The 20,817-nt window shown below is 51.3% G+C and overlaps 1 protein-coding gene and 1 long non-coding RNA gene across 2 annotated transcripts; one reads left to right on the top strand and one right to left on the bottom strand.

Moving 5' to 3' along the window:
- On the bottom strand, nucleotides 1-14,792 carry TMEM278 (transmembrane protein 278). The gene is made up of 2 exons (XM_077312019.1): nucleotides 13,244-14,792; nucleotides 1-2,601 (listed from the first exon to the last, which is right to left on the bottom strand). Exons 1-2 carry the CDS (start codon nucleotides 13,511-13,513, stop codon nucleotides 2,332-2,334), a joined length of 540 nt encoding a protein of 179 aa, XP_077168134.1. The 5' UTR covers nucleotides 13,514-14,792; the 3' UTR covers nucleotides 1-2,331.
- Nucleotides 8,274-20,730, top strand: LOC143824592 (uncharacterized). Its single transcript, XR_013226804.1, has 3 exons — nucleotides 8,274-8,294; nucleotides 19,674-19,762; nucleotides 20,311-20,730. It is a non-coding gene; the product is annotated as an uncharacterized LOC143824592 (long non-coding RNA).
- The last annotated feature ends 87 nt before the right edge of the window (nucleotides 20,731-20,817 follow it).

The raw sequence follows: 20,817 nt of genomic DNA, 5'->3' as shown, positions 1-20,817 counted from the left end.
TAAAAGATCCTCTTTAATGCACAGACAGGGACTGCGGGACAATCAGGCATTGCGTGAGGGAGTTGTAGGGCTGGCACTCAAGGATCCCCGACAGATGTACAGCGACGGCAGCTGTAAGAGTTACACGGAAAAAGACAGAAGGCCGGCAACAAGAACACGCAGTTTAGATGTGGGGGTGTCAGGAGCATTGCAGGAAATAATTCCTTGGAGTGCAGCAATTAAAGAATAACAGAGAACGTATGAAGGGCTGTAATAGCCACAAAAGGTGCCCTTCCTCTGTTCAGTTCCCATTTTTAGGGTTCCCAAAGGAGTCGGGGGGGGCCTAGCGCCTGCCTTTTCTCAGGGCAGCCTTACATAAAGTGATCGTTCCCATGGCTCCCCGCTAAAGTAATAAATACACAACGTCCTTCAATGCACCTTCAGGATGTGCAGTGAACTCTAACAACCTCTTTACAACAAAAAAAAAAGTCGAGGAGCTTGCAAAATATAATTTCTGAGATCTGGAGAAAACTTGCGGTGTGATTTAAAAAGGTTACCGTGAAGGTGGCTACACCTGAATGAGCCATGAGAGTTATTGCCCTGTTTCTCCACCCCAGCTCCTCCTCCAGGGAGCATTAATTGGTTCATGCATGGTTGGAGCAATGCGTCAAGAGTTTGCGCACACCCTATGCTTTTGTGGAGGGGAGCTCAGGATGCGGTGGAGAGTGCCTAGGGTAGATAAACCCTTCTGGGCTGGATGGACTTTTTCGCTTCCCTTTAAACTTCTCTGCTTTTACTGGTCTTCCTCCCAGCTGCCTTTCACAAACCGAAGCTGCCAAAGGTATTTTGGCGGCTGAGACAGAAAATCCAAGCGACTCCCCCTCAGGATGCGAGAAATGTGATCATTTCAGCATCTGACTAGCTGCCACCTGAGGCGGGCACCTCCGCTTGCTTCCGGGTACGTTTAAGCCCTGCTTGGAGAAGGAAGTGGGTGCTGCAGGACGGCTAATCTCTCTTGCCCGAAGCACTCCATCTGTGCCAGGGTTCGGTTTACCATTGCTCCACCTTTTCTTGACTGGAAGGATTCAGGTTTTATTTTATTTTTTTTTAGATGTGTTTGTTTAATGTCCCTCAATCCCCTGCATGAGTTTTAGTGATTAGAGTCGAGAGTCTTATGCTTTCACCATCTATTCATTTATCATCATGGCTTCTAAAACATGTCCCAGGAATCCCTGTGATTCCTCGAGAGCTTCTCCTCAGGAGTTCTGTGAGGAGAAAAATAAAAATGGCTTACAGCCTTCCCTGAAAAGACTACTATCCATCTTCCTTGACAACATTCAGACAGCAATAGGATTGAATTTGGAACTTGTAACAGTGTTACAAGTGAATTTGTAACAGTGCCCTGCAGGTCTATTCTGGTATATAACCCGGAAGTGATGTCACTGTATCATGAGACGCTCTAGGAGTCACCAGAAACTGTAGTATTTAACCATAGAGTTTATGGGTGAATCCTAGAGTGCCCTGCAGCACAATAAAGTCACTCCTGGTTACGCAGCCAGAAGTGACATCATAGGGCAGTCAGGGAGAAAGGTTCTATTTTAACCCTTTACACATTATACTAATTATTATCTACTTGAAGGCATTACTGAACAAGGAGCATTTTGGCAACCAGCAATCCCCTCCCCTGCTGCCTGAAACAGTCAGATCCATTCAATCATCTCAACATTCTGCCACGTGACTTAGGCCAGGCCTCAGCCAAGCTGACATCCAAAATTTGAACATGTCCGAGGAGACGGGAAAGTGGGTATGTGTGGGGAGGGATAAATTACGGGCAGGCGACGATTCGGCATAGTCTCCTCTTCCCTTCTGCAAATTGAAGCCAACTCTCATTTCAAGTGTCTTTGAGGCAGTCCGACGTTTAAACCGAGGTCTCTTCTTTGAGCAGTGAATCCTGAATTTGGGAACTCCTTGTGGGCTGTCCTACCCACCACCACAATTAAGGGGAAAACGTGAGCCAAAGGCCTGTTCAGTCCATCAACCGGAAACCGTGCTTCTAGGCATCCCAACTTCTTGTCATCCTTACGACAGCCCTGTAAAGCAGTCCAGAATGATGATCCTTAAATTTTGCGGACAAAGCTGAGGAAACAGAAGCTCGGCTAAACTCATGGCTGAGGCAGATGTTAAATGGGGGGGAGCTTCCCACAGAATGCTCCGGAACTGACGTGAAGCCAAATGTGCCCCCACCAAGGGAGACCGAGCGGCAGAGATGGGTGGTCATTTTGCTTGCCACTTTCTGTTGCGCCTTGCAAAAATCACACACGGGTAACGCTGGCGAGCGGGCGAGGACGGGGCTCAGACCCAGGCCTTGACTTGCATGTTCCACGCCTTGGTGCAGCCGCAGACTCCCCCTTCCTCGTACCACTGCCACTTCACCCCCTTGTAGACAGCTCGAGCACAAGGCTGGAAGCACATGAAGAGACGGAGGCGCCGGACCAGGCTGCAGTAGAGGGCCATGCCCAGGACGATCAGCGGCGACATGATGACAAAGCCGAGGATAATCAGGGCAGAGGAGCTGTTGTCGTCCAGGATGGTCTTGCAGTAATAGGCCGTGGAATGGAGGACCTGCAGATGGACAGAGAAAAGGAGGGGGGAAAGTCAGAAGCCAGGTGGGTAGGGTGCTCAGGGTGGGGGAAATAAAGGGACCTGTCAACAGTTGCGGGCAAGCAGAAAGTCAGAGGGAGCTGACAGATGGGTTACGTCGTAATGTCCAATTTGTTCCAAATTAGCCTGCCCATGAAAGCTCACGCCTTGAATAAATCTCGGTTGGTCTTAAAGGACTCTGGACTTAAAGGCTACTGGACTCTGATTTTGCTGTGCTGCTTCAGACCAACACGGCGACCCATTTGAATCCGATCTAGAGTTGGCAGACCGACTCCGGTGCCAAATTTCTTGTGACAGAAAACTACTGATCCTGAAGAAACCGGCAGAAAAAACCTTTTTTTTTTTTTTAAGGTTTATATGCAAAAGACATCTCCCAAGACTCATCCCGTGTCGATCCGTTTCGGTCTCATAAAGGCAACGAGGTGACAAAATGAATCCGTCCTTCGACCTGGGCTCCCCGAGAGGCCGCCTGCCACTCCTCGGGGATATCTAATCTCCAGGCTGACAGCCCGTCTTGATAGATTGCTGGGAGGGGATTGCACTTGTCGGATTAAAGGTTTAATTATCCATTATCTTTGCCTGTCATGGTTCCTTTCCCTACTTAATGGGCCGGCAGAAATCTCTGCCAGCAGCTGTAGTTTTTGCACTGCGATCCAGGGAACCCTGGAAATTTTCCCTGGAGGAGAAGATCAGTACTCTCCCACCTATCAGTCTTTTCCTGCCATGGGCAAAGTCCGGGCAAACAAGTTACGTTTCTCTCCCGCCACCTCCCCAAAAAGCAATTGTGAAAGCCAGGAGATTCTCTGGTTCAGTGTAGGCCGGCCAACTCCAGGTTGGGAGATTTTGCAGATGGGCCAAGAAGAAGGCAGGGTCAAAGAAGAAGAAGAGTTAGTCCTTATATGCCGCTTTTCTCTACCCAAAGGAGTCTCAAAGCGGCTTCCAATTGCCTTCCCTTTCCTCTCCCCATAACAGACACCCTGTGAGGTGGGTGAGGCTGAGAGAGCCCTGATATCACTGCTCGGTCAGAACAGTTTTATCAATGCCGTGGCAAGCCCAAGGTCACCCAGATGGCTGCATGTGGGGGAGTGCAGAATCGAACCCGGCATGCCAGATTAGAAATCCATACTCCTAACCACTACACCAAACTGGGGGGAAGAGAATGGTATAGGGCAGAATGCCATCGAGTCTGCCCTCCAAAGCAGCCTCCTCCTCCAGGGCACTGATCTTTGCGGACTAGAGATCAGTTGTAACTACAAGGTATCCAGATATCTGGAGAAACGAGTTTGATTCCCCATTGGGCCAGTCACAGTTCTGCCTGAGCTTCCTCAGCCCCACCCACCCCATGGGATGAGCAAAGATATCCGCCCTTGATGGCCTGGTCAAGATCAGAAGTGAGGCTCCCCACCAATGAAACATCCTGAAGGGTCCGATCTTTTCATTACCTCATCTGTTTTGATTCTCAGGACTTTGCATTACAAAAAAACCCTCCAGTGTTGTTGGACCAGAGATGACAGGGGGTCAGAAAAAAATTAAGCTTTCGCTGCCGCCACAGACAGCTCATTCCCACCCCTCCCAGCTCGCCTGAAATTTATTGTCTGTCTGCAAGAATAACAACCAGCCTTCCCCTGCAGGCAGCTGTTGAATCGATATTGTTAGGACGCCCACAAGAAAGGGGGAGGGAAGAGCTCTCTCTCTCCACCTCACCTGTTTATTGCTTTCATTCAGTTTTTCACCCCCTCCCCTCCAAAAAAAAGCCTCTACATTTTATTGACTTTTCGGCAAATTGCCACATCTATTTTCAAAATGGCTTTGCCCTCATTGGCCTCCTGCCAAAGCGGATCGACTGTGATTTTATTTGCTGGCCGCAGGTTGATCTCCACAAATGAGATGGAGCCTCAGATGGTTAGTCATCTGAGGGCTCTTTCATGCATGCTAAAGGATGCCATTTCGATCCACCTCGGTGAAAGTTTGCAAGTGGATCTCGACCATTTCACAGTCGAATCCAGTTGCAAAGCGCATCGGAGGCGCATAATGTGGCGGGTTTAGGGAATAAGCAACTACTGGGTTAGAACCGGGAACCTTTGGGGCTGCGCTCTACTGCCCCTTGCAGGGAACCAATGTACTGCAGACTTAAGAAGTCTCAGACTGTGAGGCGTTCCACCATAACTCTGCTCACCCATTCATTGGAAGCTGAGTTCTCCCTCCAAAGCATCCATTAGCCTGGAGATGAGCTGTACTTCTAGGGGGATCCCCAGGTCCCACCTGGAGGATGGTATCCCTCGGTGTGGCCCACAAGTAGCCACTTGCCAGTTATGCAACTTAGCTGCCTTAGACCCCCTGCCCATGCCTATGGTCCTGTCGAATGGATAGCCTCATATAAAACCCCTGTAATTGGGGAGTGTGCTCCATTGGCTACTAGCACAGAGGCCCTGATTTGGAACAACCCACCCAAACATCACCCCTCACTTCTCAGACCTCCCCCACACTTTCACAACCACACGCCAGCCCATCTGCTGCTCTCTGCACCCACCCCACAACCTAACAAGGGGGTAGCCTTTGCCCATTGTTCTCACAGCATCCAAGTACCAACTCTGGAGTCTAGCATCATTGTGTCTTTTTTTTTGCTCATTACCAGAGTACCGAAGCTTGCCTCATCACCAGCAGCATGGGAGGTTAGTGGTTTTTCACTTGCCCACTTTGTTGCTCATGGCCCTCCAGGGCATCCCCTGATGTAACATCATACCCAAGAAACAGATGTTGGGAGTTATTGTTCTGGGACCGGCGCTTTATGACTCAACGGCAGATCCATCCCACCGGCATCCAAATGAGTTTTTTGTCACCAAGAGGCCAGCAAAGAACTGAGATAACCATCTGTCATAAACAAGCAAGCTCAATTTGCCCTTTTGCTGCCAGGACTGAGGTCACCAAAGCAGAGTCAGACCAGTTTATTTCAATGGCTTCTATCGTACACTTCCTTCCTTCCTTCCTTCCTTCCTTCCTTCCTTCCTTCCTTCCTTCCTTCCTTCCTTCCTTCCTTCCTTCCTTCCTTCCTTCCTTCCTTCCTTCCTTCCTTCCTTCCTTCCTTCCTTCCTTCCATTAAAGGTTCCTCCCAGCTTTCGTTAAACATGGACCTTTGGTGATAGAGGGCCAGACTTAAGAGATGGAATGGGTCCTGAATAAATACGAGGGTGTGTGTGATTTTAAGAGCACAAGAGGCACACAGCTGGAAACTAGCACACCTTCTTTCCACCTTGGATAAGCTCGGTTGCAAGAAAAGCGCTTAAAGGGAAGAAAACTGCAGTGCATGGCACAGGGAGAATTCTACCCCCCCCTGCTCTAAATCCTGGATTTCCCTATTTAATATGCGAGTGAAACAGACCCATATAGAAATACCTCCTGGTCTCAAAGCAGATCTCAAATACCTCCTGATCTCAACGCACCCTTCTGCACTAGAAAGAGGCCCAGCCCAGAGCAACATATAAAATCCCTGGGAGCTGTCCCAGGTACTGAACGTTCTTCAGTTCTACTTTGTGTTCCTTGTTCAATGCTCCTTAGGTCACAGTGGTTCCCACTCATGGACAACCTTTCCGGTCCTCGTTCAACGCCCCCTCCCAGCCTGGCTAGAACAGTGCAAAGGAAGACGTTCCGTCCAGTACAACTTGTTCCATTAGAGTGAAGCAGAGGTGAGTGAGATTCGTTCCCCTACATTGGCTACGAAAGAGCTTTCTCTCCGGTTCCATCTGGTTTCCCCAGCTGATGCTGTTCAAAACTGTGGGATGGGCTTCTTGGTTGCTTGGAGCTAGAACTGTGAACAAGGCCCACAGCTGTTCCATGTCAGATGTCACTTGATGTCGCCAGAAACATCAGTCGGGCCTACCTCCCTGCTTCCAAGCTTCACCTTCTGTTGGTATTCCAGCCCCCCTTGTAACTTTTTTAAAAAAATGAAGTCCTTTTACATTTTAATTAACAGCCACTATGAGGTGCTAGAAATGGCTGGCCTTAGTGTGAAAAATAACTCGTGTTTGCAATGTTGGAAAGCTTTTTTTTCTGGCTCAAAGAGTCTGGCACAATGGTGCCTGTGATCACATGGCCCGTTTCCCACACCCGATCTTCTCTTCTGCTCTGCCGGCATCTAATGAGAGTCCTTTTCTGTTTTCCGCTCGGTGAGAAGCACGCTGTGACCTTTCGTATTCGTGTCTCCATTTGTGGCCTTCTTCGAAATGACCTTTCACAAAAGGCCAAGGATGAAAGCAGAAGAAACCCTCCCAGAGGTAGGCATTTCCCCCCAAAAAAAATCCTCATGATGGGCATGGTTTTCCTCAATTAATCAGCAGGCCGTATCAAAATGAGGGGAAGGTCCAGCCAGGATGTGAAAGGGCAGCTCCGACCTCTCAGAACCTGCTTCCCTAGACCCCTTGAAGATCCAGCAGTGCTTCAAAATGGGGCGTGATCTTCAGAGGAGGTGGCTCAGATCAGCAAATCAAAAGATTACCCAGGTGGAGAGAACAACCTTCCAACAAGGATCAAGGGAGCCTCACTGAGTTTGTTTGAATGATGCCAATTTGGGTAATTGGGCCTGTTTCACAAGATGTTCCCCTCATTTTCCATTGTCCATCGCCTGCTGTTATGGTTCTCTCCCACCCACCCACCCAGCGGATTCCCAGTGGTGATGTCAACTTTGCATTTGCTCTGGGTCCATGGGGAGGGTTGCCGCTTTGTAAGCTTCAAAATGTCCACGTTTGTTTGAGCTATGTTGTGCCTGCTGCCGGGCACCAAAGCAGCCCCCCCAGCAGACACCCTGTGGTAGGAGGGGCTGAAAGAGTTCAAGGAGAACTGTGAGAACAGCCCTAAGAGAACTGCGACAGGCCCAAGGCCACCCGGCTGACTGCCTGCGGAGGAGTGGGGAATCGAACCTGGTTCCCCAGGTCAGTCACTGTGAACGACTCCACCAAGCCGGTTGAGACCTTCGTGCCTTGCTTGAGAGAGCATCTGATTGTCCACTTTGGAAGCAGGAGGTCGAAGAGGTGGGTCTTTGGGTGGACCCGACGGCACCCTTCCAGAAGCAACCCAATGGCAGAGAGACTCAGAGAGAGACAGTGGGGTAGGGGGACTCCCTTCGCAGCACGCTGGAAGACCTGTTGCTTCTGGCCCATCGAGAGAGAAAACGACAGCTGCCACGCTCTCTCGGCTCGTGGGCCAACGCTGCCAAGAAGTCTAGTCGAAACCTCTCCGAGACGCCTGATATTGTTTCATTGCCTTGCTGGAGAGAGAAGCACCTTGGGGAGTCTGCTGTCACTCTTGAATTCACACTGATGCAAATGAAAGAGACCGTCGCAGGGGAACTTTTCTGGTAACACACTGCTGGATAGTCCTTATTTTTCCGACTGGGTCGCTTGTGTTGGCTGCATACAAAGTACGACCCGAAGGGAGCGTCTCTTGCCTGAACCCCGTTCCGATGAACGAGTCACTGTGCCAAGGCACAGAGATGCCATCTAGGGGCGCCAACCTCCAGGTGGTGCCTGGAGATCACCGGGAATCGCAGCTGGGGAACTGATCTCTGGAGATGCGTTGTCATCCCAGGAGCTCTCCAGCCAGCACCTAGAGGTTGGCAACCCTGAGTGCTACAGAGATGCCGAAGCTGTGGACCCAAGAAGGTAGGAGAGCCAAAGATTTGGCCGGGTCTGATTTTCTTTAACATTGATCTCCCTTTGGCTTCACGTCTCTTAACCGGTCCCAGAGACTCTTTGAGAGTTAAACTGGTGTTTTCGTGAATGCTGCTCCAGCATCCCTGAAACTCGATAATGGGCAAGGGGTGGGGGTTGGCTGCATTTCCAGACCTCCCCTTCCCCTATCCTCTCACTACAGAATAAAGGTCAAGGCATCAGGCAAAGCGTATCCCTTCGACCTTTCCAGCCGCTGGCAGGAAGGATGCCCCAGGTGACAGCTGCTATTAAAAACACTTTCTGATTTGTTGACACACAGAATGGATCGCTCAGGTCTAGCAGTCATGGGATTCAAGCCTGGGAATAGCCAAGGACTGCTTTCCTAATACTTTCCCTTTGGATTCTTTCAGACAGCTGGAAGGGCCCCTCAAGGGGTCATCTAGTCCAGCCCCCTGCACAATGCAGGAAATTCACCGCCCCGACTGCCTCTCTCCTGTTCCCACAACCACAGGCAGGGGCGTCCTCTCCAGCTGGGAGACACCAGCTGTCAAAGCTCCTTAAAGCAACCACAGTGCAGTCACCTATGACCACTCCTTAAATGTCCACTCCTTAAGCAACAAAACAAGCAATTTTCTTCATCTGCATGGCTGCAGCACAGGCTAGTTGGTCTGTATTCCAGTTCTGGGGCTGGGCTGCTCCCAGGCAGGCCTCCAAGATGCCAGCACCACAATTAGAGCAGTGAAAATCACAAGCGCTCCTGGAGGGAGGGGGACTCCGCTGAGCCTGACAGGTCATTACGGCTGGTAAGGAAGCCAGGAGCTTGCTTGTTTCTTTGGAGCGCTGACAGTAAACAAGCCAGGTGAGGCTACATTAGGAAAATGTCAGTGCAAAGAAATACCAACTGGGAAAAAATAACCGGGAGAGGGGGAGGCACAGAGAGCAGGTGAGAAAGGGAGAGAAAATTTCTTTCTGGTCCAATTTCAAAACTACAAAGAGACGATTGTCACTGGTAACTTAAAGTATGTTTTAAATATTGAATCCAACAGCTTGAAGTTTCTATGTTGTCAGACATTTTAAAAGTTTTTTTGTAGCATTATTACTGTTTTCTCTCTTTTTAAATTGTCTTAGTTTTTAATTACATGTGTTTGAATTTTGGTCTCCCCAAAAGAGTCTCAAAGCAGCTTCCCTTCCTCTTCCCACAACAGGCACCCTGTGAGGTGAGTGAGGCTCGGAGAGCTCTGATAGAACTGCTTTGTGCAGGGTTGCCAGATCTAGATTGGGAAATACCTGGAGACTTGGGAGGTGACGCTGTGAGTGAGCACGATTTGGGGCCAGGAAGGACCTCAGTGGATGGGGGAGGGACTACAAAGCTTACACCTTGAATAAAATTATGTGGGTCTTAAAGGTACCCCTGGACTTTGACCTGGTTCTCATTCTTGCGCAGTTCCTATTCCTGACTTGGAGCTGAACTTCCCTTACAGATTGTGTCCCTCCCCAAATCACTGGAGAGAATAGGAAAACTGCTAGGATGGATGAAACAAGACACATTTTCCAGAAACCAGAGAGAGAGGGAGGGAGAGGCAAGAAGAAAAGAGAATCTCATTGTTATCCTCCTTCCCCACCGAAAGAAAAGCGAAGCCAAGAAGCCAAACGCAGCCGATGTGCAGAATACCTAATGAGAATAAAATTAGTTTGTCAGTTTGAATAAATACAGGGAGACCCAACGGGGGCTGGGAACGAAGCCCATCACAATAATCTAGGTGCCAAAAGAATGGAGGGAGGGCGGATGCGCTGGTTTGGGCGGTGGGCGGAGAAGCTTTGGCCTGTCTCCTCTTCCTTTCTCTCTCCGGTTGAAGAGGCAAATTGCCGAGGCCGGCTCCGAGATGAGGCCGCCTTAATTAAAATGAAATTAACAGTTTTCGGCTGGGCGGGCCAAGGGAGATGAAGGCAGCGGGAGGGGGGAAGAGGAGGCAGCTGGAGAGTTAGGAAGAAATATTGTGACAATAAAATAAAAACTGCGGTGAGCGACCCGGGCTACAAATAGTCGGCTGTCAACCGAGGAGCTGTATTTATTAAGACTATCTCAGGGGGCTGGTAATTACTGCAGATATATTTTTTTAATGACGCATGGCACAGAATCTCCCCCACCACAGCTCCCCCCCCCCTGCCCCTGTTTCTCAGGCATCGATGCACCCAGGCCGGCTGCTTTTCCAACGCTACAAACCCAGGAAAGTCCTCCAAGTGGGAATGGAGGCCATCCAACGTGCTTTGCTAGGGTGTTCAGAGTTCAGCGGAAGGAAGGGCACCAAGAGACCATCCACACGGTCCGTGAGAGAAGCCGCGCTGGAACAGGCCATGGCCCATCCAGTCCAACACTCTGTCACACAGTGGCCAAAAGCAAGGTGCTTGCTGTCTGAGCTCCACCAGAAGGAAAAGAACTCCAGAAGGCCTCCCACAGTTGCCCCCAAGCCCAGAGCATTGCCAGCCCATAAGAGTGTAAGAGAAGCCATGTTGGATCAGGCCCATGGCCTATCTAGTCCAACACACCTGCTGGATCAGACCAGGGAGGGTCCATCTAGTCCAACCTCCTGTCTCACAAAAACCCAACCCGTTCCTCTGCAGGACCAGCAGCAGGGCAGAGAGGCTGAGATCTTCATAAGAACATCAGAAGAGCCCTGCTGGATCAGATTAAGAGTCCATCCATCCTCCTGTCTCACACAGTGGTCAGCCAGTTCCTCTGGACAGCCAGCCAGCAACAGGGAACAGAGGCTGGGGTCTTCATAAGAAGAACCCTGTTGGATCAGGCCTGTGGTCCCTCTAGTCCTGCATCCTGTCTCACACAGTGGCCAACTAGTTTCCATGGATGGCCAACAACACAGCAAAGAAGAAGAAGAAGACAAAGAAGAAGAGTTGGTTCTTATATGCCACTTTTCTCTACCTGAAGGAGTCTCAAAGCAGCTTACAATCACCTTCCCTTTCCTCTCCCCACAGCAGACACCCTGTGAGGTGGGTGAGGCTGAGAGAGCCCTGATATTCCTGCTCGGCCAGAACAGCTTGATCAGTGCTGTGAGTGGCCCAAGGTCACCCAGCTGGCTGCATGTGGAGGAGGAGCGAGGAATCAAACCCAGCTCGGCAAATTAGAAGTCCACGCTCCTAACCACAGCCCCAAGCTGGGCCCTTAACCAAAGGAGGCCACACCATAGATCTATACAGGGGCCTTACAACACTGGCCGTTGGATTCTCAGTCTTGTTCCGAATCACCCCCAATGTCAAGTGTGCCTTTTTCATTACCCGCACCACATTGACGCACTTCATTTTCCTCCTCAGTGACTACAGCAGGCCTTTGAGATGAGGCAAAGTTATTATCTACCCTGGGAGGAAGTGCCGACCCAGTCTAACAGGAAAGCAGCTTGTCCAACACTGCCTGCTGAGACTTGAATGAGGGATACTGGTTTTTATGGACAGATGTTTTGCCATCTGCTTTTCTTTCTCCCTTGTGTGGATTCGCTTGTACCGGGCCCACCCGTTGTGTCGTTTTAGCACGCCGTGTGTCTTTGTACGTACAGTGTCCCCCGTTTATGGGTACCACAGAGTGCAGAATGTATGGATTTATCGATCCGCAACGAGAACACTTTTTGAAGGAAGCGTTCCATGCCCGGGCAGAAAACGACGGGTCTTTCAGATGTGCTTGCCCACCATGGGGGGGGGGGGGAGCACGTCTTTCATACAGAATGTGATGTTCAGGACCCAAGTTTCAAAAGCAGGTGGCTGATTTGTGTCCTGAGTTTAAGAGGAGCCAAATCACCACTGAGAAGGTACCCGGAGAATCTTTTTAGATTCTTTTTAGAGTCTGCTACCCTTTTTACCTTGGACTGGAGACACTTGCCTGAATGTTGGGGGGGGGGGGCGCTGCGTCACTCTAAGTGGGTTCAGATGCTACCTCCTTCAATGGTAGGCCTCTCTCTGTCTTAACCTGGGAATTGCCCTCTGACCCCTCCTCTTTCGACTTTGAACTTTCCCTCCCTCCATATGGCCTTCCATATAGACACGTGTCTCTCCAGCAGACGACGCTCTCATCTTCCCATTCACACGATGCCGGACAAGCTGGTTCTGATAGGAAAAGGGCTCTATAGATTAGGCTTCTCTCTCTCCTTTCGACTGCAGCCTGAACGTGAATCGGATCTACTTGAAGCAATGCAAGCTCACCTTTTCCGCAGTATACCCCTTCGGAAGTCTAGTCGGACTCTTCCGCCAGGTTTATGGTTGAGGCCAAGGCTAGCATCTATGCCCCCCCCCCCCGGGACCGGGACCTGGAATTAGGATTGGGGATGGGACCATCAGTATCCCCTCTCCACCTGCTAGTAGGGGGAGGGAGAAGTGAGCCGATCTTGCCATGTTAGCTTGTTAATTATTAATTGGGGGATTGTAGTTATTTTTAATGGATTTTATGGGGCTTTAGAATGTTGTAACCCGCCACAAGCCGCAAGGGAGTGGCGGGTAATAAATCGCATAATAATAATAATAATAATAATAATAGTCACCGCACGCAGGATTACACCTCTACGACTGGGCAAAACTCGGCTGTACTGACCAGATCTCCCAATAAACCGCCTGTCCTGTGACTTGCCCAACTATACCCAACTCAACTGGCACAATCTTCAGTAATCAAGGAAAGCCAAAGGGCCTGAGTATGCAGCGGCGTCCCCTGGAACTGCCTGCCACTTGAAGCAGGGGGAGTGATCGTTCTGTCCCCTTGAGCCTGTTTCCAACTTTGAGGTTGCGACGTGCAAAGGAATACCTAAGGCAGCCAAGCCTCTGAGCATGTCCAGAGCGCAAGCCCCTCACGACCGAGGAGCCCCAGCCAGGGGTCTGCGTATTTTGGCACAGGGATCAGGGTCCCTTCGTCAGGGAGGGAGGGGAGGGTGTGGCCTGTCACTTACCCGAGAGTGGCACTGGAACCCAAAGTAGATCACCACGATGGTGGGCAGAAGGACCACGGCGAAGATGGCAGCGAGGAGGAGGAGGTTCAAGAGGAAGACCACAGAGTTCAGGGCCACCACGAGGAGAGTCCAGGCCCAGCAGCCACAGGTGCTCCGGCGCTCCATGGGAAGAAGCTGGTCCTCCATGTTGTAGGGGGGGAGCCTGGGCATCATCCGGGACGTGTCGGACAGACTGTCTGCCTCAGAGTCATCGAAGTCTCGGTCAGACATCTTGGAGAGCCAGCCTGGTGTAGCGGTTAAGAGCGAGGACTTGAATCTGGAGAACTGGCTTCGATCCCTCGCTTTTCCTCCACCTGCAGCCAACTGGGTGGCCTTGGGCCAGTCACAGCGTTCTCAGGGCTGGCTGAGCTGTTCTCTCAGAGCTCTCTCAGCCCCACCTACCGCACAGGGTGTCAGTTGTGGGGAGAGGGGGGGAAGGTGTCTGCAAATGGCTTTAGGATTCCTTTGGGTCGTGAAAAATGGGGTATAAAAATCCAGCTCTTCTTCTTCTTCTGGCTGGCTCCGGAGGGGATTTCTCCGCACTCTTCTGGTACTGTCGGCCACTGAGCACCGACAGGAGGAGAAGGACCTACCGGTGGACTTTTGTAGCGCAGAGCCCCTGTCTGGGGCTCCCTCTAAGCCGGCTCCGCTGACATATCGGGAAGTGTTTTCAGAGGGCGAGGAAGGCTGTTGGCAGGTGGAACGGGCTGCTTCGGAGGGCGGTGGAAGCACCTAGGAGGAGGCGGCAGGAGCCTCCGTCAGGTGATTTTGAAGTCCCCGAGAGGTACGGGGGGTGGACTGGATGACCTTTGGGGATCCCTTCCAGCTCTGGGCGATTCGGAATTCTGCAGCCACGACGCCCCCGCGGGAAGTTGGGAAGGGAGCCGCGGCAGACTTCGGCTGGCAGACAGACAGACCCTTCCTCCCTTCCGTTGCCAGCCGCGCAAGAGTTCCTGCGCCCTTCCAGTCGCGACTCCCGGGCGCGCTGCGCCGCTCTCCTCCAGCCTCGGCGCAGAGAGATCCTCCTCGGCCGTCCGCTCCTCCCACTCCCGGTCGCCCCCGGCTGAAGTTTCCGGGCAGGGACCCTCGGGCCGCTGCAAAGGGGCGCTGCGGCTGCCCGGCTGCCGTCCGGCTCCCCGCGCTGGCTGCTCTCGCCGCGTCGGGGCCAGGCGCCTTCTGGAGGCTCTCTGCCGCGGCCAGCCAATCCTCGCGAGCGCTGCTCCCCCCCCCTCCCCGAGCGCGACCCCCGGGCGGCCCGGCGGCCCCCACCCCGGCCTCTCCCTGCCCGGCCAGCGGCAAGGGAGCCGGCGAGGCTGCGGGAGGGGTCGCCTGCGGAGGGAGAGGGAGAGGGGGGGGGGGCTTGCGCGTCCTGCAGCCTGGGGATCGGAGGGAGGGTCGTCTGGCCGGAGGGGGTGGTCGGCCCGAGCCGGGTTAGCAATTGAATCCACCCAGCAGCCTCCTTTGAGGAATTTCTTGGCTCCGTTCTGACCAGCTGGGGTGGGTTGCCCGGTCTTCCCTTCAGCCAGCCTTCCTCAACTTTTCCTCTTTTTATGGTTGAGACACCCCTGCGACGTGACCCTGAAGGTGTGCAATGGGGCAGAATAGGGTGGACACGCCCCCCCGGGCCCCTCCCCTTCCCACCCCCTCCAGGCCCAGCATTGGCCGTTTTGGGAGGGAGGGGGGGGCAGGCTGATAAATGTTTAATTGCCCCTCTCCTCTTCCTTCGTTGGTTTGACTGCATAACTAATTGTGCAGCACAGCCATGGAGTGTGGTGGGAGAGGAGAAGAAGGAGAAGAAGGAGAAGAAGAAGAAGGAGAAGGAGAAGGAGAAGAAGAAGAAGAAGAAGAAGAAGAAGAAGAAGAAGAAGAAGAAGAGATGGAGGAGGAGGAGAAGAACTATTTTTTTATACCCTGCTTTTCACTACTCAAAGCAGCTTATAATCGCCTTCCTTTCCTCTCCCTCCAGCAGGTACCCTGTGAGCTCGGTGGGGCTGAGGGAACTGCTCTAAGAGAGCTGTGACTGGGCCAAGGTCATCCAGCTGGTTACCTGTGGAAGAGGAGTGGGGAATTGAACCTGGTTCTCCCACCAAGAGTCCACAGCTCTTAGGCACTCCAAAGTCATGCTTTGTACCTTTCCCCGTGACCTGTGAAGCCGGCTGCCCATTAGCAAGCGCTTCACCCAGCCCTGCAGACACCTCTGCTGTGCCTTCCAGCTCATTAAAGGCAATCGCACAGCCGAGCTCCCACGGGGAGCTTGGGGTGGCTTCTGAGAAGAGAAAAATGCTTTTTCCCACACACACACACAAACAATCACAGTGTCATCTGAGCTTCTAGAAAAGCAACAAGAAAGGCAGCCAATTTACGGGCTCTTTGCCCTATGGCTCAAGTTAATGCAGATGTCAGCATCGGGTAGAGTTGCCATCTCTGGGTCAAGAAATGCCTGGAGATTCTGGCAGTGAAATATTTTTAAATAATGCATAAGGGGATGGGATCCTCCGCTCCCCAGAGGAAAAGATTCTCGCAGCCTGAATTGCAGAGGTTGCTGGGGGGGGAGGAGGAGCCCAGGGATCTGTTTTAAAGGAATGTGCACCTCTGCTTTCTATCCAGTCTCTCTTAATTATTTCTTTTTACGCCTGGGAAAGTGTCTGCCATTAATTACTGGTGCAGACAGTTCTATTTCTCCAATGTTTTTGTGAACTACAACTGAACTCCAAGGGACTGATTAGATGTTTTAGCAAATTATTATTATTATATGGCATCATACGGCATAATTTGGATATTATGACCCAGTTTACTAATTTACCATAAGTTGCTTTAACCTTATATCTGCACAGTTACGATGGTTGTTCATTAGCCTGAGGAAGGGTGCCTGCACTCGAAAGCCCCCGCCTTGAATAAATCTTTGTTGGTCTTAAAGGTGCTCCAGGACTCTGTTTTTGTTGGGCTGCTTCAGACCAACACGGCGACCCTCTTGAATCTATTTTTACAAACCTGTAATGATAGGATCAGATTTGAAACACAGAGGACCTCTGAAATCCTAAATCAAGCAGCCCGGAAGTCCTAAATCGCGGATTTGCTCTTAACCCCAGACTTTCCCAAATCAAATAATTCCCACTTAGGCCCTAAAAGATACCATGGGAGGCGCCAGACCAATGGCATGGGGCTGGCATGTCATTGTGGGGAAGCCCCTGTAGAAAAAGTTGGCAGAGCTTAAATATGCAAATGAGGAGCAAAGCACCAGTATAGAAGTGGTATGATAGAGGAACCAAAGACATCCCATTGCATGGAAGCATTTGGAAGGAGGGAGCCAGGATCAGGGCCCCATTCATCGGCAGAAAGGGTCCAGCAAGCAGATTCCATCAAACTCCTCTGCTGAAGGCTGACCTTAGCTGGTTGAATGAGTATTCTGTCCGTCGTGCTCAACAGCCAATCTGTTTCCCACTTTTCTGGCATCCCCGGGACCTTTGCCAGCCCCGTCTGACAGATGGTAACCCAGGCGGGCTTGCTGGTAACTGCTGGACAGGATGCAGGATAGAGGCGAGGCATTGCGCCAGGCACCCAGGCAGTCTGCAGGATGAGGTGCGTAGAGAGAAGAGCTCTGCAGAGAAAGCAATGTTCCCCAGGAGGCCAGGCAGCCTCTGAGCCTCCTTTCCATGCCGAAACTCGGAGCACGGACTGGTCCACGTTGCATCTTGCTTGCTGTCGCTTCCCTCCCAGGGCCAAGTTATCTTGAGAGGAGGATAATTGTGAGTGGAGGGGGGGGGGAGAGAGAGAGAGGCGGAAATGCGCAGCGTCAAAATAAAAGAAGGTGAGAAAAATCTGTCAAGAGGCCCTTTGAAAACAGACAGGCGGTACAAACAAAGCGTTCCCAGCAGAGTCGGGCAACGGGGACAACGGCAGCCTCTCTAGCAAGCGGCAAAGCTGAGATCCCTTGATGGTACCTTGGATAGGCCTGTGAGTGGGAAGATTTGCCAGGTCTGGGCCAGGGGTGAGTTTTGCCTTTGCTGACCAACCGTGGAGTCCCCCCGGCTGCCAGATTGCAAGATGGCCACAGGAGAGAGAGTTGTTGTTGTTGTTAGGTGCGAAGTCGTGTCTGACCCATCGTGACCCCATGGACAATGATCCTCCAGGCCTTCCTGTCTTCTACCATTCCCCATTTAAGTTTGCACCGACTGCTTCAGTGACTCCATCCATCCACCTCATTCTCTTTCATCCCCTTCTTCTTTTGCCCTCGATCGCTCCCAGCATTAGGCTCTTCTCCAGGGACTCCTTCCTTCTCAAGAGGTGGCCAAAGTATTTGAGTTTCATCTTCAGGATCTGGCCTTCTAAGGAGCAGTCAGGGCTGATCTCCTGGGACTTGCAAGAGTCTTCTCCAGAAAGAGAGAGAGAGAGAGAGAGATTCAAATAAGTAGCCGTGTTGGTCCGAAGTAGCACAATAAAATCAGAGTCCAGTGGCACCTTTAAGACATCTTAAGCCTGCGCTTGAAAGCTCACGCCTTGAATAAATCTTTGTTGGTCTTAAAGGTGCCACTGGACTCTGATTCTAGAGAAAGAGAGAGAAACTGGGGAAGAGACTTTGAAGGAGTTCCTCCTCACCCAGCCAGCAGGCCCCAGAGGGGAAATTGCTCTCTTGCTTTTACCCGCTGTCACTCTTAATAGAGCCCCGAATAACAGCATAAAACCCAGATGGTATGCTCGGGTGCAATAAATGTGATGGATTGCACAAAATGTCCCCGAGAGATAGGCAGCGCTTGTTTTTCATCCCGCCAGATCCAAGGAAGTCTTCTCTGTTCCGGCTTCCGCAGTCCCTGTCCTCGTCGAAACGGCCGCCCTGCGCACTCATAACCAAAATGTTCCGCGGGACGGGAGAGGATGGGAGTCTGTGATGAAGCAATTATGAAAGAAGACAAACAACAGATTTTCCTTTCTGCACCAGGGATGAGCTCTGTGAAAACAAAGGGGAGGAAAGAACCCAGCCTGCAAGGCTTTCGTTTGCAGCCAGGTTCGGGCAGTGCAGATTGGCTAGCGCCAGTGAGGTGGGGGACCCACCCTTTCCCACTCAGAGAGGTTAAATCTGTGTGAGACAGGATGCTGGACTAGATGGACCACAAGTGTGATCCAACAGGGCTCTTTTGACGTTCTTAATATTAAGGAAAGGCCTCTGCCTCTATGCCTTGTTTTTGGAACGGGTTGGCCACAGTGTGAGACAGGATGCTGGACTAGATGGACTCCTGGTCTCTTCCTGCAGGGCTCTTCTGATGTTCTTATGAAGGCCTTGGCCTCTGTTCCATTGTCAGACCACCAGAGGAACTGGTGGGCCACTGTGTGAAGCAAGAATCTGTATTAGATGGACTAGTGGCCTGATCTGGCTGGGCTTTCCTTACATTCTTCTGTAGATTGGCCTACCCAGATCAGGGACGGTGAGTGAGATGTGGAGAAAGCAAAACGTTTGGAATCTCCGTCTGAGAGTCCAGCCATTGGCTGCCGATAGACAATGTCTCCTGAGATCAAGAAACGTATGAAGCCAACATCTTTCTCCTCTCCAGCCTCCCATCTCCGCTGAGTAATAACGATTCAGCTCTAAAGGAGACAGGTTGTTTAATTATGTTCCCACCACACCATCTCTTAGCATTGCAAATGAGACCCAGGGCAGTCGACCTCACATTCCCCATGAGACGCCGCTGAGGATGGTTGGCTGAGCAGAACAATCGTTCAGGTGGATAAACCGTACAGGAATACGTGCCTGGAAGCCCGGTTCAGAGGCCTCATCCAGCATTAGCATTCTGGAGAGAGAGAGAGATTTGCGCTGAGAAGGAGCTGTGGCGTCCCGAATACTGCGCTGGAACACTGCCACCACGCTCCCAGAAGGATCTAGACCTCATGGGTGCAAGCTGACAGTGTCAGGGTTTTGACGGATAAGTCTTCTGCAAGCCAGGAGGGACTTGAGCGACTCTTGCCTCCTTATTACAGTCACAACTGCAGAAGTGGAAACGAACCTGAATGACGGCATATCGGAATGGCCAAGCTACGGAGACGAGGTGGGACGCACCGCAACAAAAAAGAGGAGAGGAAGGGACTACGAAACTAGAACTCATTCGCCTGGGTCAGGCCACGAGTCCCTCCACGAATGTATTTATTAGCGTGGTGGTTAAGAGCGGCAGCTTCTAAGCTGGAGAGCCAGGTTCGATTCCCCGCGACCCCTCCACATGCAGCCAGCTGGGTGAGCTGGATCGACTGGCCTCCCCTAGGAATGCAGCTGCCCTTCCCAGTGTTCTGTCTCAGCTCCTGAGCTACACAGTGGATTCTTAGTTTTGCCTGGGAATTCCCCAAGAGCCAAACCTTAACCAGGCAATTAACAAGATTTTCAGGGCCTCCTTTCCTCTTTTTACAGGCGTTTAGCGCCATCTGATGGTCAGCAAGAGAAAAAGGATTTGGGGCATGTAATTCTCTGCCTACAACTATTCTACTTTGTGATTTTAAGTAAGCTCTATAATTATATATTTTTTAAAAAATTCAAGTATGGAGTTAGTTGTCAAATGTGTCCCTCACGCTAAACCGTTGTTGCATGTCAAATGCATGATTGCTCGTGCAAGTAAAATACAGGACTATTGATTTATACGAGCTCATTTAATTATTTTTTTGTCAGTCCTTGTCACATTTTGTCACATGTGGTGGGTCCTCCATCTGTGAAAAAATTTAAACAGAGGCTGGATCGCCATCTGATGGAGAGGCTGAATCTTTGATGGCTTAAGGGGTGGCAGGTTACAGTGGATGAGGGTTGGGAGTGTCCTGCATGGTGCAGGGGTTTGGACTAGATGACCCTTCCAACTCTATGATTCTGTGAAGGTTCAAGGGGGTGGCAGGTTACGGTGGATGAGCAATAGGATTAGAACCATAGAGTTGGAATGGACCTCCTGGGTCATCAAGTTCAACCCCCTGCACTATGTAGGACACTCACAACCCGATAGGTTTCTATGATTCCATGTTTCTGTGATTTATGATTCTGTGATTCTATGTTTGCATTCTAGTTAAGCCACCGAGGAACGCTCTGGAAGCACATCTTTTAACTGATCCACGTTTTGGCCTCGTGTGCTCCCTTGAATTAAAGGCGTTTCATCTTCACACTGCTTCGTTGCCCCACCCGTTTGCTTGTCCCGGCTACTGAAAGGCTGTTTTGTTCATTTTCCCCACCTGAAGACACATGAAGCATCTCTGTGGACAATCCCGTCACCCTAGGGGTTTTGTTTGTTGTTTTTGCTGTACTTTATAAATGGGCACACGCACCTTTTCGTGGCTCCTGTCTCCCACGCGTAGAATGATAAGAATGACAAGATCCTGGAGCGAGAAAAGTCAACACCCCGTCGGCTTAGCGGCACGAATCCTTGGAGACTTTGTAATTGCATCCCCACGTTAAGCTCTGGCGCTCAAAGGTGCCTGCAGAGCAAACCCCGGACAAGCTCTGCTAACAGCAGGAGATCACGTAACAGACGGGACCTCAGACAGGGGGCATGTCAGTGCATGCCGGATGGTCCGTA

The sequence above is a fragment of the Paroedura picta genome, chromosome 15 (assembly GCF_049243985.1).
Source record: "Paroedura picta isolate Pp20150507F chromosome 15, Ppicta_v3.0, whole genome shotgun sequence".
Taxonomy (NCBI): Eukaryota; Metazoa; Chordata; class Lepidosauria; order Squamata; family Gekkonidae; genus Paroedura; species Paroedura picta.
This window is presented reverse-complemented; position numbering and strand designations above follow the sequence as displayed.